The sequence below is a fragment of the Rhinoderma darwinii genome, unplaced genomic scaffold (genome assembly GCF_050947455.1).
Source record: "Rhinoderma darwinii isolate aRhiDar2 unplaced genomic scaffold, aRhiDar2.hap1 Scaffold_131, whole genome shotgun sequence".
Lineage (NCBI taxonomy): Eukaryota > Metazoa > Chordata > Amphibia > Anura > Rhinodermatidae > Rhinoderma > Rhinoderma darwinii.
Window position 1 is genome coordinate 1,692,176 of NW_027461963.1, and position 16,829 is coordinate 1,709,004.

Below are 16,829 nucleotides of genomic sequence, written 5' to 3' on the forward strand. Positions count from 1 at the left end.
GCTCACTTCCACTCCGTCATCATCATCAACTGCCATGATTTCCTGGTCTATAAGAAGGCCCCAGGCCCTCTGATCCTTGCCTGAGCGTTGTTAGTCTATTCCAGTCTGTCTCGCAAATGGTCCCTTAGTGTTTCCCCGTTCCAGTTGTTACCCGTGCCCTGTTACCCGTTCCTGTATTCCGTATTGTTCTTGTTCCTGTGCCTACCAGTGTTGGAGTCGTGTCTACTGCACCTGCTGTCGTTTGCCACGTCCAGTGTCGTTTGCCACGTCCAGTGTCGTTTGCCACGTCCAGTGTCGTTTGCCACGTCCAGTGTCTTCTGCCACGTACAGTGTCTTCTGCCACATCGTGTCTTCTGCCACGTCCAGTTTCCTCTGCTACATCGGATACTGCCCGCTACGTCTGGCGCTACCTGCCGCACCCGCCTCCGTCCATGCTGAAGCCACAGCCACCCTCTGGACTAGTTCAGGTACCCAAAGTGCCATGATTTCCTTGTCTATAAGAAGGCCCCAGGCCATCTGATCCTTGCCTGAGCGTTGTTAGTCTATCCCAGTCTGTCTCGCAAACGGTCCCTTAGTGTTTCCTCGTTCCAGTTGTTACCCGTGTCCTGTTACCTGTTCCTGTATTCCGTATTGTTCTTGTTCCTGTGCCTACCAGTTTTGGAGTCGTGTCTATTGCACCTGCTGTCGTTTGCCACGTCCAGTGTCGTTTGCCACGTCCAGTGTTGTTTGCCACGTCCGGTGTCTTCTGCCACGTCCAGTGTCTTCTGCTACATCGGACGGATACTGCTCGCCACATCTGGCGCTACCTGCCGCACCAGCCTCCATCCGTGCTGAAGCCACAGCCACCGCCTGGACTAGTTCAGGTACCCAAGCATTGCTATCTGCTATTGACTTTCGTATAGACTGTGACCTGGTCAGCTGCCTCCCCGCTACGGCAGAGCGGCCTAGTGGGTCCACATACCCTGTGACCGTGACACCAGGCTAAGAAATGAAAGCTGAGCTCTGATTGGTTGCTATGGGCAATAAGGACAGTTATACTGTTAGACAGTTTTGATCAATTTGCTGCACTAATGATACCAGTCACACTCATCGAATGATGTTTACGTTTTATTTAAGGTTTTTGTGGATCAAAATATAAGATGGTAAAGATGATGGTAATACAAGATCCAGCAAAAACAATGGAATATGTCCCAGTGTATACTGTAGTATCAGGAAGGGGTGGAAAATCTGTATTCCAGAGACACAGGAAGAGATGACATGTTCTCCTGTTCTGGGCCTGGTCTTCTGGGTGACATTGATGCCCCGATAACCACACTGATGTCTCTTCCGTGACAGATGTAGATATTTTAAGTCTCGCATTGGAATACTTGTAAGATGGCGGGTTCTGCCCTTGGTTGTTATTGGCATTGGTGTTGATGTTATGTTGATATCTGCTGACTTGTTCTGGGTGGAGAAGCACAAAATCTTATTAAATATGGATCATTCAGGCTGCATGACAAATATCGAGAGAGGACACATCTAGAGAAACTTACCTTTCTATCAGTAACATAGGCGGCTCCTCCGGTGGCAGGGAGCGCTGTTCTCGCCAGATATAACGCAGAATTGATGTTTATACTGCAAGAGAAATATTTGCTATTAATGCTCTACTAATGTGTGTTTCTTAGCAGGCACAAAATAGAGAAGATGTTTTAATGTGGATTTTCCCTAAATGGTCCTGGGGGTTACACTACAAGCCTTAAAGATGGTTGATCCGAGTAGTGGGTTTGATCTTGAGCTGCGCAGCTCAGGATGTTATAGGAACTTTCTGATGTTCACAAAGGTGGGATTGTTGTTTTATCCACCTGAGATGGTAAATGTTCCTTAGGAGTCCTGCAAGATGCCAAGTAATGTCAACGTGACTTTTCCTTAAAAAACAAATTATATAATATTACATAAATACTTTCAACTGGGACCCCCACTAATCCCGAGAATGGGGATCCTGAACTCCTCATTCATCCTTACTGCACCGCCCCCCCTCAAAGTGAGGAGGAGCTTGAATGGAGCAGCGGTCGAGTATGCACCCACCGCCCCATTTAATGTTTATGGGACTAAGAGGAACAATTCTAATATAGTAGAAAGGAAGACCTAAGATGTGGATGAAGATTCTCACAAAAACATAATTACAATTACAATGCTCTTACCTTATGTGCTGTAAGGACATGTACAGACGCAGCTAAGTTTTTTGGCACTTCCTCCTAATACCCATTAAATAGACCTTGCGGTCAAATCGTCCACCAGCCAAGGGGATGCTGGAATGAGAAATATATTGATGTAAGACATATGATAATGTTAGCAGGTAACCACACAATAATTGTTTAGCTTGGCATCATATAATCCTCCAGTGCTGTCACCCAGGTATACAGCCACCTGCCCCCTAGTGTGAGCTCTGGCTATAAGGCCCATGTAGTAATGGCGGCTACTGAGAGGATCATATCAACATAGAGGAAAGCGTGACTTACTTATCTGAACCAGGCCTGAGCTTTACTTCAAAGATGCCATACACGGGTCGGTGGTCTGATGTTTTTAAAAGAGGGCAAGAGTTGTATCTCAGGACTCGCACATCTCCCTCACATTGGCTCTTATACAACACCCTGTCCTGTAGAGGTCATGAAATAACATATCAGTGAAATCATATTATACATTTTTTATTTACTACATTGCATCATATAGATAAATTCTGGGCCCAATTTATTTAAATTGCCAAATATTAAGACTTTATTATCATTATATCATGGGTTAATGATGGGTAGCTGCTGTGGTGGTCCTTTATTTAGAGGATTTGTCTTGCTCTTGATCCACACAGCTTAAACTTATAAACCCGGGCGATACTTCATGGAATTTATTGTCTATTGTTTCTTTAGCTCTGAAGACCAAAAAAAAAAGATATCTTACCGTGTATGATGGAATTCCCTGCTTTTCTGATGTACCATAGGTGTCTGTGCCAATGTCAAACTTATAGGTAGGAAGGAATTCAATGGTGTTCTCCTTAAACCCTACAAATATGGACCCTTGAGTTGAAAGGACAAAAAAAAGTATTTGCATTAAAAACATGTGGAACTGATAATTGTAGGACTATATAAGAATGTGGTGAACATATCCACCATCATGACAGTGATTTGTATTGATCTGTTGAGGTGTATGTGGTAATGGCTGAGGAGTGATAGAGATCTGTCTACTAGTAACTGTACCGTTGTTCTTGGCTTCATTCAGATGGTCGTGTTTGAGGAGACTGGACATATCTCTTCCTTTGATGTTCTGCAGAAGAGATTCCACAGGTTTTTCTGTCCTCTTTTAGTTGGAAATTGAGATCCCCAAACCAAAAAACTCGATCAAAGCGGCTGGTGACGTCCACTGTAGAATCAAATAAACAGATGACACAATTAGGTCACATGACTGCAATAGACTTGATGGAGAGAAATAGAGAAATAAAGAAATCCAAAGGTTCAACCACATAAGTAATACTCACAGGCATTGGAGTTTATTATTTCCGGAATAATTTGACGCAGACGGAGACCCTCGGTTATGGTCTTGTAGTCCTTGATCCTTTTTTGACTGCCCCAACAGCCAACAAAACATATGCATATTAGTAAATGAGACCTCCTGGAATTAGGACAACCACCACATTTTCATTTTCTTTGATAATATAATCTAGGTTTCTTTATCTGATCTGATCTAGGTTTCTACTTTTTAGGTTGTGTGGTCTGCAAATATTTTATAGTTAAATGGGAATTCCATCTAAATTCATCTTTTGACATTTCAGAAGAGGAGACTGGTGGAGTTCCATGATCTGGTTCTCAGTCGCACTGATATTTCTGGTACTCTATATCTAAGACACAATAATGTTTTTGATAGAGGATAATGAATTTCTATAGCGGTCTGTAGAGGACATTAGGCCGTTTATCCATCAACTATTACTCTCCTCTCATTACATAGAATAAGTTTGATGGATTAGAAAAAGTTTGAACAAATGGCCGAAGAACCTTTCATTTTGCACTTAAACAATAATAGTACAGATCTCTTCATATTATATAATATATTTCAGTTTATTATTAAACAGCAGCACTTTTATACATAGTAAAACTGTATATAGTCACATATTAATATCGGACATACTTACATTTCATATGGGAATTAATAAACAGGAAAGATGTTCCAAAGACAGTGAAGGCAACACCCAAGGCTCCTTTAGTTTTTACATGGTGGAATAGCCTGGTTGTTACATGGGTGTGCTCTACCTCTGTATAAGAAACACAAGGAGATGGGTCAGTGGTAATAGTACCACATGCATCAATGATACAGAGATAATTTCCTCCTAAACGCTGGATTTATTACTAAACATTATATTACACTTTGTAACTGTGGAATCAGCTCTCAGATCTCCAATACTCCATTTAGTGAAGAATCTGAGAGTGGAGCTGTCAGGCGTCTAATTCTAATGACTAAATGAGATGTAAAAACACAATAGTTTATTCCTATAATCAGGACACAGAATGTAGATGTAAGAAAGTGAAACACACCTGAGCAGAACCAGATCAGTTCCCGTCTAATAAAGATGGTGAGATACAGGACTCCGAGCCCGGATGAGTGGTATAGCACGTAGTGCGAACCAAGGGTCTCCTGTAATTTTATCTCCCATTCCCGCCTACAAGAAAACACAATTACATTTATTTATATATTAATAAATGACGCCAGATTAAGATCCTCAATTTATCTGTTAAACAATCCATAGTATGGCCTCTGAGGTTAAATAGGAAAAGTAGAGAGTGATCCTACAATAAGTAGAGAATCGAGAGAGAATATAGGCTGTTGTAAGATGACTGAGAAGACTTACCTGTTTGGACATCCTATGGACATCCATGCAGTTTGGGGAATTTTGCTGTGAAGTGTTGTCCTGGTATAATTCGGGCACCCTCGCTTCCAGCAGATATGTTTGGGCCCTCCCCTTCCTGTTTCCCTAATTTTAGGGCCTTGATAAATCGCCACTTGAAACAGAGGAAATGTTCCCCTCGGGCCAGCACAACTGCATATATTTTTTTCCTGACTTATTGGAGCCATAACTAATTTTATTTTTTCATAAACGTATTGGTATGTGGGCTGATTTTTGCGGGATGAGCTGCAGTTATTATTGGTACCATTTTGGTGTACATGCAATTTTTTGATCACTTGTTATCCTTTTTTGGGGAGGCAAGGTGATCAAAAAACAGCAAATTCTGCCATAGTTTTTTTAGGTTTTTTTATACAGTGTTCACCATGCGTTATAAATTACATGTTACCTTTATTCTGCGGGTTAGTCCGATTCCGGCGATACCTAATTTATAGAACTTTTCTATGTTTTACAACTTTTTACACAATAAAATTACTTTCACTGTTCATATTGTAAATTCATATGGTCACCGGAAGACGCAACCAAATGTCGTTCAAGAGCACATTGACATCTTATCTATGGAGACTCAACTTGTTTCCTGATGAGTTGATAGGAGATCCGTGGGGATTGTGTCACCCTAGCGGCTTCCCTGCTTAATGTGTTTGTCTCCGCTTGTAAAGAGAGTCCAAAATAAAATTTTATGGAACTGAAGTTTAACCCCTTAAGGACGCAGCCTAGTTTGGGCCTTAAGGCTCAGAGTCCATTTTTCAAATCTGACATATTTCACTTTATGTGGTAATAACATCGGAATGCTTAAACCTATGCAAGCGATTCTGAGATTGTTTTCTCGTGAGACATTGGGCTTTATGTTAGTGGTGAAATTTGGACGATATATTCAGTGTTTATTGGTGAAAAATTGCAAAATTTAGAGAAAATTTATAAAAAATAGCATTTTTCAGAATTTAAGTGCATCTGCTTGTAAAATAGATGGTTATACCACTTAAAATAGTTACTAGTTCACATTTCCCATATGTCTACTTTAGATTGGCATTGTTTTTTGAACATTCTTTTATTTTTCTTGGACGTTAGTAGGCTTAGAACATAAATTTCTCATATATTTAAGAAAATTTCAAAAGGCTTTTTTTTTAAGGTACCTGTTCGGTTTCGAAATGGCTTTGAGGGGCCTGTGTATTAGAAACCCCCATAAAACACCCCATTTTGAAAACTAGACCCCTCAAAGTATTCAAAACAGCATTTAGAAAGTTTATTTAACCCTTTAGGCATTTGACAGAAAAAAAAGCAAAGTGGAGGTGAAATTTGCACATTTCATTTTTCTTGCTGAATTTCAGTTGTATTCAATTTTTTTCTGTAACACAGAAGGTTTTACCAGAGAAACATTACTAAATATGTATTGTCCAGATTCTGCAGTTTTTAGAAATGTCCCACATGTGGCTCTACTGCGCTCGTGGAATAAAACACAAGCCGCAGAAGCAAAGAAGCACCTGGTGCATTTTGAGGCCTCTTTTTTTATTAGAATATATTTTAGGCATCATGCCAGGTTTGAAGAGGTGTTGAGGTACCAAAACAGTAGGAATCCCCCAAAAGTGACCCCATTTCGGAAACTACACCCCTCAATAAATTAATTTATGGTTGTTGTTACCATTTTGACCCCACAGTTTTTACACGGCACGTATTTGAATTGGGCTGTGAAATTTAAAAAATGAAATTTTTTCCAATAAAATTAAATTTTTCATCAAAATTTCTTATTTTCACAGGGAACAAAACACCCCATTTTGTTGCCCAATTTCTACTGAGGGCAGCAATACCCCATTTGTGGCGATAAACTGCCGTTTGGGCCCATGGGAGGCCTCAGAAGGGAAGGAGCGCTGTGTGTTCTTCGGAGTTCAGATTTTGCTGAATTGGTTTTTGGGTGCCATGTCGCATTTGCAGAGCCCCAGAGGTATCAAATCAATGGAAACCCACCAGAAGTGACCCCATTTTGGAAACTACACCACTCAAGGAATTAATTTATGGGTAATGTGAATATTTAGACCCCATAGTTTCTTCACCGAACTTATTTGAATTGGGCTGGGAATTAAAAAAAATTATATTTTTTTCCAATTATATGTAGTTTTAGCTCAAAATTTCTTATTTTCACAAGAAATAAAATACTCCATTTTGTTGCCCAATTTGTCCTGAGTGCAGCAATACCCCATTTGTGCTGATAAACTGCCGTTTGGGTCCATAGGAGGGCTCAGAAGGAAAAGAGCGCTATTTGTTCTTTGGAGTCCAGATTTTGCTGGATTGGATTTCAGGTGCCATGTCGCATTTGCAGAGCCCCAGAGGTATCAAAGCAATAGAAACCCACCAGAAGTGACCCCATTTTGGAAACTACACCCCTCAAGGAATTAATTTATGGGTAATGTGACCATTTAGACCCCATAGTTTCTTCACAGAACTTATTTGAATTGGGCAGGGAATTAAAACAAAATTACTTTTTTCCCAATAATATGTAGTTTTAGCTAAAAATTTCTTATTTTCACAAGCAAAAAAAAAGGGTCCATTTTGTTGCCAAATTTGTTCTGAGTGTGGCAATATCCCATTTGTGGTGATAAACTGCTGTTTGGGCCCATGGTAGGGCACAGAAGGAAAGGACCACCATTTGGCCTACTGGGGATTTTCTGGTGCGAAGTCATGTATGCAGAAGCCCCTGAGGTACCAGTACAGTTGAAACCCCCGAGAAGTGACCCCGTTTTAAAAACGACACCCTTAAGGCATTCTTTTAGAGGTGTAGTGAGCATTTTGACCGGAGACATACACCCCATAAACTGTAATGTGGGTTCTTACGGGTATGGCAATACCCTACATGTGGCTGTTATCTGCTGCCTGGACACACAGCAGGGCTCATAAGGGAAAGATGAGGGGGATAAGTTGTGCGGAGTGCATCAGGGTAAGTAAAACTGGGGTAGATTAAAAATCAAGTGATGTATGATACATTTTAAAACACTCTTTCATACAGAGCCTTAGTTTTTCAGGAAACGTGTCACATTGATATATTGTGTCCTCCCTTATCCCACTCTTATAACAGACTTTGCACCTCTTTTGACTTTTTCCCTTCTTGCCAGTTTGGGGAACTTCTCCTGGAAAGTGTTGCCCTGGTACGATGCGTGTGGCCTCGCTTCCAGAAGTACTGGGTGCTCCCCCTTCCTGGTCCCTAACAATTTGTTTCTTGATAACCACCTCTTGAAATTCCAGGAAAGTTCCCCTCTGGGCTGTACATCGACGTAGCACGTACGCATTGTATAATGCCATCTGTATGATGTGCACGGCCAGCTTCTTATACCACACCGCATGGCGCTGTAGGGCTTCAGGGCTTGATCTGACAAGTCCACTCCTCCCATGTACCTATTGTAGTCCAGGAAGCAGTCTGGTTTGGGGGTCTCTGTACTGGTACCTCGTACAGGTACATGGGTACTGGTGTGGGCATGTATTGTTGTCAATACAAGGATATCTCTCTTGTCTTGTACTTGACACACAATATGCTGCTACTAGAATGTGCCCTGCTCTCACCCCTTCTGGGTGTTTGCCAAGCAGAGTCTTAGGGAAGCCTCTCAGATTTCTTCTAGCGGTGCCGCATGCCACAGGACTTCTGGAAGCGAGGCACTTGAAGAGTGTGATGCTGGTATAAAAATTATCCAGGTAGAGTTGGTAACCCTGGTCCAGCAGTGGGTGGACCAAATCCCAAAAATGTTTGCATTAAAAAAGGGGGGGGGCATTCTGGGGGCTGAATACTGGTGTCCTTCCCTTCATATATCCTAAATTTGTACGTATACCCTGATGCACTCTCACACAGCTTATACATCTTCGCACCATACCTTGCCCTCTTACCCGGCAGGTACTGGCGGAATTGAAGCTTCCCTTTAAAATGTACCAAGGATCAATAGAAATACACTTCTCGGGGGTGTATGATTGGGAAAACCAGTCGCTGAAACGGTCTAATAGGGGTTTCTGTTTATACAAACGGTCAAAACTGGGGTCATCTTGGAGTGGGCACGGCTCATTATCGGTATAATGTAAGAAGTGAAGTATTGACTCATTTAATTTTTTTTTTAGGTTACAGTTCAGTTTTAAAGTTGCTTTGAGGGGCCCATATATTAGACACCCCTATCAAACACCCCATTTCAGAAACTAGACCCCTCAAAGTATTCACAACAGCATTTAGAAAGTTTATGAACCCTTTAGGTGTTTCACGGGAATTTAGAGCAAAGTAGAGGTGAAATTTGCATTTTTATTTTATTTTGTCAGAAAATCCTTTTTATACCATTTTTTTTTATAACACAAAAGGTTTTATCAGAGAAACGCAACTTAATATTTATTGCCCAGATTCTGCAGTTTTGAGAAATATCTCACATGTGGCCCTAGTGTGGTAATGGACTGAAGCACCGGCCTCAGAAGCAAAGGCGCACCTAGTGGATTTTGAGGCCTCTTTTTTATTAGGCACCATGTCCGGTTTGAAGAGGTCTTGTGGTGCCAAAACAGTAGAAAACCGCCAAAAGTGACCCCATTTTGGAAACTAGACCCCTTGAGGAATTCATTGTAGTTTTCTTGGGGTGCATGTGGCTTTTTGATCAGTTTTTATTCTATTTTTAAGTGGCGTGGTGACTAAAAAACAGCAATTCTACTATTGTTTTTTTATTCTATTTTCTTTACAGCGTTCACCGTGCGCTATAAATGACATATTCACTTTATTCTGCGAGGCGATACGATTACGGCGATACCAGATGTTTATAGTTTTTTTTTATGTCTTATGGAGTTTGCAAAATAAAATACATTTTGTAAACAATCATTCACTTTTTGTGTTACCTTATTCTAAGAGCCATAACGTTTTTATTTTTCAATCAATAAAGCCGTGCGAGGACTTATTTTTTGCGTAACGAACTGTAGTTTCGATCAGTACCATTTTTCGGTACATGCGACTTTTTGATCTCTTTTTATTCCATTTTTTGGGAGGTGAAGTGACCAAACAATTGTGATTCTGGTACGGTTTATTATTATTTTATTTTACGGCGTTCACCGCGCGGGATAAATAACGAAATAATTTTGTAGTTCAGGCCGTTACGGACGCGGCAATACCAATTATGTATAGTTTATTTGTTTGTTTATATATTTTTATTAATAATAAAGGACTGATAAGGGAAAAAGGGGGATTTTTACTTTTATTACTTTTAAAACTTTTATTTAGTAAATGCGTAGTGCAGTGTATTAGAGCAGTCAGCTACTCACTGACAGGACCCACTAGGCTTCCGTCGATGGCATAGCCGGACGCCATTGTTAGGAGTCCGGTAGCCATAGTCACCATCGCCGGCCGCTATCGTGTAGCAGGCCTGCGATGGTAGCTTAACCCCTAAAAAGCCACGTTCAGTATTGAACCCGCGGCTTTTAAGGAATTAATCAGCGGTGACACAGCGATCGGTCCCCGCTGTAGGAGCTGCGGCAACTGCTGTACGAGACAGCAGCTGTCACAGCTCCTGTATGTGTCGGGAAGACGACCGAAATGGCCGTTACTCCCGCGACTTAATATTCCATCGCTGAGCGCGAACGGGATGGGATGGTCAGCACAACGGAATATTACGTCGCTGAGCGTTAAGGGGTTAAACAACTATCAAATATATCACTGTTTTACATCTCCTGTCACTTTTTTTACGACATATGATCTAATCCAGTACATATGGCGGCACGTTCCATACTCTCTCTATTGTGTACATATTTTACAATGTCCTGTCACCTACCACTGGATTAAACGCGATGTCACACAAATAGCGCTGTGAAGAGTCGGTTAAGTGAATTGTATACTCTGTGGTAAGTTGCAGCCGGGCACTGAACACACTAATAAATACCAGTCACACTTATGGATTGATGTTAAAGATTTATTTATGGTTTTTGTTGATCAAAATATAAGATGGTAAAGATGATGTTATACAAGATCCAGCAAAAACAATGGAAGATGTCACAGTATATACTGTAATATCAGTAAGGGGTGGTAAATCTGTATTCCAGAGACACAGGAAGAGATGACATGTTCTCCTGTTCTGGGCCTGGTCTTCTGGGTGACATTGATGTCCCGATAACCACACTGATGTCTCTTCCGTGACAGATGTAGACAATTTTAAGTCTCGCCATTGGGATACTTGTAAGATGGCGGGTTCTGCCCTTGGTTGTTATTGGCATTTATGTTGATGTTCTGTTGATATCTGCTGACTTGCTCTGGGGGGAGAAGCGCACAACCCTATTAAATATTCATTATTCAGGCTGCTTAACAAATATAGAGAGGACATATCTAGAGGAACTTACCTTTCTTTCTATCAGCAACGATGGCGGCTCCTCCGGTGACAGGGAGCGCTGTTCTCGCCAGATATAACGCGGAATTGATGTTTATGCTGCAAGAGAAATATTTGCTATTAATCCTCTACTAATGTGTGTTTCTTAGCAGGCACAAAATATAGAAGATGTTTTATTGCGGATTTTCCTATTAGATCCTGGGGGTTACACTACAAACCTTGAAGATGGTTGATCCAAGCGGTGGGTTTGATCTAAAGCTGCGCTGTTCAGGATGTTACAGGAACTTTCTGATGTTCACAAAGGTGGAATCATTGTTTTATGCACCTGAGATGGTAAATGTTCCTTAGGAGTCCTGCAAGATGCCAAGTAATGTCTATCATCCATAACAATGTTCCTTGTATCTATCATGCTTGCTTAGAAGCTAATGCACCATAAAATACAGTTTATCCATCCATCCTAGTGGCAGGATTCTTTAAGACACTTCAAATGGGGACATTTTTTAACTTTTCTATGCCAGTTTTTTTTACGTAGAAAAGTTATAAACGGAACAAAAGTCACAATTTGCGGTAAAAATTGTGATCTGTGTAGTTTCTGCGCTTATGGCACTTTTCTAAAAAGTGGACAGAGAGCAGCTGGAGGAGCAGAGCCATCAGCGGCCGACACATTTATCATAATAACATGTATTATTAGTTATTAAGGTGCGGGCGTTTTAATAAATTAGGCACATTTTGTTTACGTTTTTTTTATATTAAGACCGGTTTAAGAAACATCAGTCTTAATAAATTCCCACCAATCTGTTATACTATAAACATGCTTACAGTTTTCCTCTAAAACCCACAACCTTCATTTAGAAATTAAAAAAATATCTGAAAACAAGAAAATGTAACTAGAAGATAGAATGACTTATTTACAATTTCTTTATGTTGGTTGATAAATTAAATGACAGATTCAGAGGAAGACTTAAGAGATGGAAGAACATTCTCACAGCAAACATACTAGACAAGTACAATGCTCTCACCTTATGTGCTGTAAGGACATGAACAGACGCAGCTACTTTTTTTGTCCTAACCTCCTAATGCCCTTCAAATAGATCTTGCGGTCAAAGCTTCCACCAGCCAATGGGATGCTGGAATGAGAAATATACTGAAAGACATATGATAATGTTAGCGGGTAACCACACAATAATTGTTTAGTTTCAGCTCCTATATTACTCCAGTACTGTCACCCAGGTATACAGCCACCTGCCCCAAAGTGTGAGCTCTGCTATAAGGCCCATGTAGTAATGGCGGCTACTGAAAGGATCATACCAACAACATGGACATGACTTACTCATCTGAACCAGGTCTGAGCTTTACTTCAAAGATGCCAAAAACGGGTCGGTGGTCTGAGGTCTTCAAAACAGGGCATGAGTCGTATCTCAGGACTCGCACATCTCCCTCGTATTGGCTCTTAAACAACACCCTGTCCTGTAGAGGTCATGAAAATAACAAATATCATCAGTGCAATCATATTATCATTTATTTATAAACCTCATAGCATCATAGACTGAACATTTCGGCCTATTTTATTATATAATATAAATTTTGAGACTTTGTGCATTTAAGGTTTGAAAATCTATCCATGACATCTATTGTTTCTTTAGCTCTGTAGACCTGGAAATAAGATATCTTACCGTATATGATGGAATTCTCTGCTTTTCTGATGTATCGTAGGTGTCTGTGCCAATGTCGAACTTGTATGTAGGAAGGAATTCAATGGTGTGCTCCTTAAACCCTACAAATATGGACCCTTAAGTTAAAAGAAAAAAAAACATGTCAGTATTAAAAACATGTGCAAGAGATGTAGGACTATATAAGAATGTGGTGAACATATCAACCATCATGACAGTGATTTGTATTGATCGGTTGAGGTGTATGTGGTAATAATACAGGCTGAGGAGTGATAGAGATCTGTCTACTAGTAACTGTACCGTTGTTCTTGGCTTCATTCAGATGGTCGTGTTTGAGGAGACTGGACATATCTCTTCCTTTAATATTTTTCAGAAGAGATTCCACGTTTTTTCTGTCCTCTTTTAGTTGAAAATTGAGGTCCCCAAACCAAAAAACTCGATCAAAGCGGCTGGTGACGTCCACTGTAGAATGAAAAAAACACAGGACACAATTAGACCACGTGACTGCATTAGACTCAATGGAGATAAATAAAGGAATCGATAGGTTCAACCACATAAGTAATACTCACAGGCATTGGAGTTTATTCTTTCCGGAATAATTTGAGGCAGACGGAGACCCTCGGTGATAGTTTTATAGTCCTGGATCCTCTTGTAGACTGCCCCAACTGCAAACCAAAAATATACATATCAGTAAATATGACCTCCTGGAGTTTAGGACAACCACCATATTTAAGTTTTCTCTGACAATAGGTTTCTTTATCATATATTATCTAGGTATCACATCTACTTCTTGGGCTGTGTAGTCTGAATGTTCCCTCAACAATGAATTTTCTGCAAATAGTATTTATTTTAATAGGATTTCTATTGACATTTTAGAAGTTGAGACTGGTGGAGTTCCATGATGTGGGTCCGCACTCTGTACACCAGACACACTGATATTTCTGTAGTAGTAGAAAACAAAGGGAGAAGTCCTCCAGCTCACCTGACATAAGAAATGAGTGTCGCTGTCAGCGCCCGGACCTTTTCGTGTCGGCACACGATGCAGGAGCAGAAGTAACAAGGAGGTTAAGTCCAGCGCATGAGTAGAAGTAAAATAGAAATGTTTTTCCAAGTTTAATTAAATTTCCATTAAAAAGTCCATTAGGGTATGGTCCTGGTGTGTGGATAAGAGGAAAAGATGATCCTGTAAGCCTACGCGTTTCGGACGATAGCGACGTCCTTAGACTTGGCTGTAGTGGAAATTTAATTAAACTTGGAAAAACATTTCTATTTTACTTCTACTCATGCGCTGGACTTAACCTCCTTGTTACTTCTGACACTGATATTTCTGTTACTGTAAATCTAAGACACAATCATTTTCTTGACAGAGGATAAAGTATTTCTATTAGGGTATGTGCACACAATAACGTCAGTTACGGCTGAAATTACGGAGCTGTTTTCAGGAGAAAACAGCTCCTGCATTTCAGACGTAATTGCTCGTACTCGCATTTTGCGAGGCGTCAATTACGGACGTAATTTGGAGCTGTTCTTCATTGGATTCAATGAAAAACGGCTCCAATTACGTCCCAAGAAGTGTCCAGCACTTCTTTGACGAGGCTGTTATTTGCGTCTTTTGACAGCAACGCGTAAAATTACAGGTCGTCGGCACAGTACATCGGCAAACCCATTGAAATGAATGGGCAGATGTTTGCCGACGTATTCAAGGCTTTTTTTTTCAGACGTATTTCGAGGCGTAAAACGCCTCCAATACGTCTGAAAATAGGTCGTGTGAACCCAGCCTAATAGTCTGTAAAGGACATTAGGCCGTTAATCCTTCCACTATTACTTGTCTCTCACTATATAGAATAAGTTTGATGGATTAGAAGAAGTTTGACCAAATAAGGAAGAACCTTTCATTTTGCACCAAAACATTAATAGTACAGATCTCTTCATATCATCTCATATATTATAGTTTTTTTATGAACCAGCAGCACTTTTATACACAGTAAAACTGTACATAGTCACATATTAATAACAGACATACTTACATCTCATATGGGAATTAATAAACAGGAATGATGTCCCAAAGACAGTGAAGGCAACACTCAAAGCTCCTTTGGTTTTTACATGGTGGAATAGCCTGGTTGTTACATGGGTGTGCTCTACCTCTGTATAAGAAACACAAGGAGAAGGGTCAGTGGTAATAGTACAACATGCAACAATGATACAGATATTTTCCTATTAAACGCTGGAAATATTACTACAACATCATTTCACACTTTGTAACTGTGGAGTAAACTCTCAGATCTCCAATACTCCACAGTGAAGAATCTGAGAGTTGGGTTTTCAGACATCTAGTTCTAATGACTAAATAAGAAGTTCCAACTAATGACTTCAATTAGGACTTATTATGTAGATGTAAGAAAGTCAATCTTACCTGAGCAGAACCAGATCAGCTCCCGTCGAATAAAGATGGTGAGATACAAGACTCCGAGCCCGGATGAGTGGTATAGCACGTAGTGCGGACCAAGGGTCTCTTGTAATTTTATCTCCCATTCCCGTCTACAAGAAAACACAATTTCAAGTTTACATATTAATAAAACACCAGATTAAAATACTCAACTCATCTATTAAACAATCAATATTATAACCTCTGGGGTTAAATAGGAAAATTAAGGAGCGATCCTATACTAAGTAGAAGGTCGAGAGAGAATTTCAATCAGCCGACCTGTAGTCCATCTGCAGACATAGACTGTTGTAAGACAACCTGAGAAGACTTACCTGTTTGGACATCCTTCCTGAACGCCAATTACATAAATGTCCTTGGTGTCATCTGATGGCAACAGCAGATCCTCTAGATTTTGTGGGAACTCCTGCTCAAAATATGAAGATATTAATAATGTATACACAGAGCACCAACCAAACTGACATCTTCTATATCGCCTACAAAAAATTCTATCTGATCGAATTGGATTTTAGTCTTTATAGACTATGGCCAGGGCTGCAGTCTTAGGATCGGAGGTATTGCCATTCCAAAGACATAGGTTATTAGTTTGACAGTTTGCAGTGTGTGCAGCAACAGTGATTGGCCCAAATGTTTAGAAAATGTGGGCCTAGGGTAGGATATAATATGTCTATGTGATATCCAACTGCAAACTAAAGACACATGGTTACTGACCCAATTTATCCAACTGTAGATCAGACACACTGATGGGTCACAATAGATATTGTACATTACTTCTCACCTTCCCCTCCATATTCCAGGTGGCAACGTATAATCTCAGCCGTCTATTTGGGAAACAGCGATCCAGTTCTTTAGCGCCAATCACAGCGCTGCTGCCCAAGCTCCTGATTGCGCTCTTCTTGGTGTTCTTTGAGCCAATGTCACAAGGTTTGCTGTGACTTGGATCGCTGCATTTTTCAGCTGGTATGTCTTTGATGATAGAAAACGTCTGGAGCGAGATGTTAGGCTCCTCCATAGTTGGTATCTCTTTCATCAGATTTCCTTTATCAGGAATCTGAGAGACATGATATTTTTTTGTTTTTCTCCAAAAGGGCATGGTTGTTTAATGCCCCGGGTGCAAAACTGCACCAATGTCCATGGTAGAAAACCAGGAGGCAGTAAAGATTGAATTTAACTAATCGCCTCTAGTTCTCTGAAAATAGGACAAATCGCTGACCGTAAAAGCAACACAGTAAGTAACACAGTGTCAATCCAACAGCAAGATCTAGAATGACAAGAGAAAGAAATAGTTAGCGAAAAAACTCTGAGGGAACCAGCTGGAGAAATTAGTTATAAAAGCGGCATTCCAAGTACAGGATCTGGTCAATCAGAAGTGTTTGAAGATCACATTGCTTGGGGTCTTGGGGCTTGGACCAGCTGTGAATGACATTGCTTGGGGTCTGGATGTTGGAACAATGTATTGGTTGAATTGACAC

The 16,829-nt window shown here is 40.5% G+C and overlaps 1 protein-coding gene across 2 annotated transcripts; it reads right to left on the bottom strand.

The window, feature by feature from the left end:
• Positions 1–10,829: 10,829 nt before the first annotated feature.
• On the bottom strand, positions 10,830–16,613 carry LOC142699126 (phosphatidylinositol polyphosphate 5-phosphatase type IV-like). Of its 2 annotated transcripts, none has more exons than XM_075848014.1 (12): positions 16,136–16,613; positions 15,672–15,763; positions 15,328–15,452; positions 14,939–15,058; positions 13,481–13,576; positions 13,212–13,373; positions 12,915–13,030; positions 12,572–12,708; positions 12,261–12,368; positions 11,460–11,594; positions 11,255–11,340; positions 10,830–11,167 (listed from the first exon to the last, which is right to left on the bottom strand). In XM_075848014.1, the coding sequence occupies exons 1-9, from the start codon at positions 16,448–16,450 to the stop codon at positions 12,293–12,295; spliced, it is 1,239 nt and encodes a 412-aa protein (XP_075704129.1). In that variant the 5' UTR covers positions 16,451–16,613; the 3' UTR covers positions 10,830–11,167; positions 11,255–11,340; positions 11,460–11,594; positions 12,261–12,292. The 2 variants fall into 2 exon arrangements, with proteins under 2 accessions (XP_075704129.1, XP_075704130.1); XM_075848015.1 differs by having other exon boundaries at positions 12,261–12,385.
• Between the last annotated feature and the right edge of the window lie 216 nt (positions 16,614–16,829).

Excerpts from the sequence above, each read along its gene's own strand:
- LOC142699126 (XM_075848014.1), bottom strand. The coding sequence starts at position 16,450 with ATGCCCTTTTGGAGAAAAACAAAAAAATATCATGTCTCTCAGATTCCT. Across the intron at positions 15,764-16,135 it reads CCTGGAATATGGAGGGGAAG|GAGTTCCCACAAAATCTAGA; the intron begins GTGAGAAGTAAT and ends TATTTTGAGCAG. Across the intron at positions 12,369-12,571 it reads CTCAGACCTGGTTCAGATGA|CATCCCATTGGCTGGTGGAA; the intron begins GTAAGTCATGTC and ends TTCTCATTCCAG.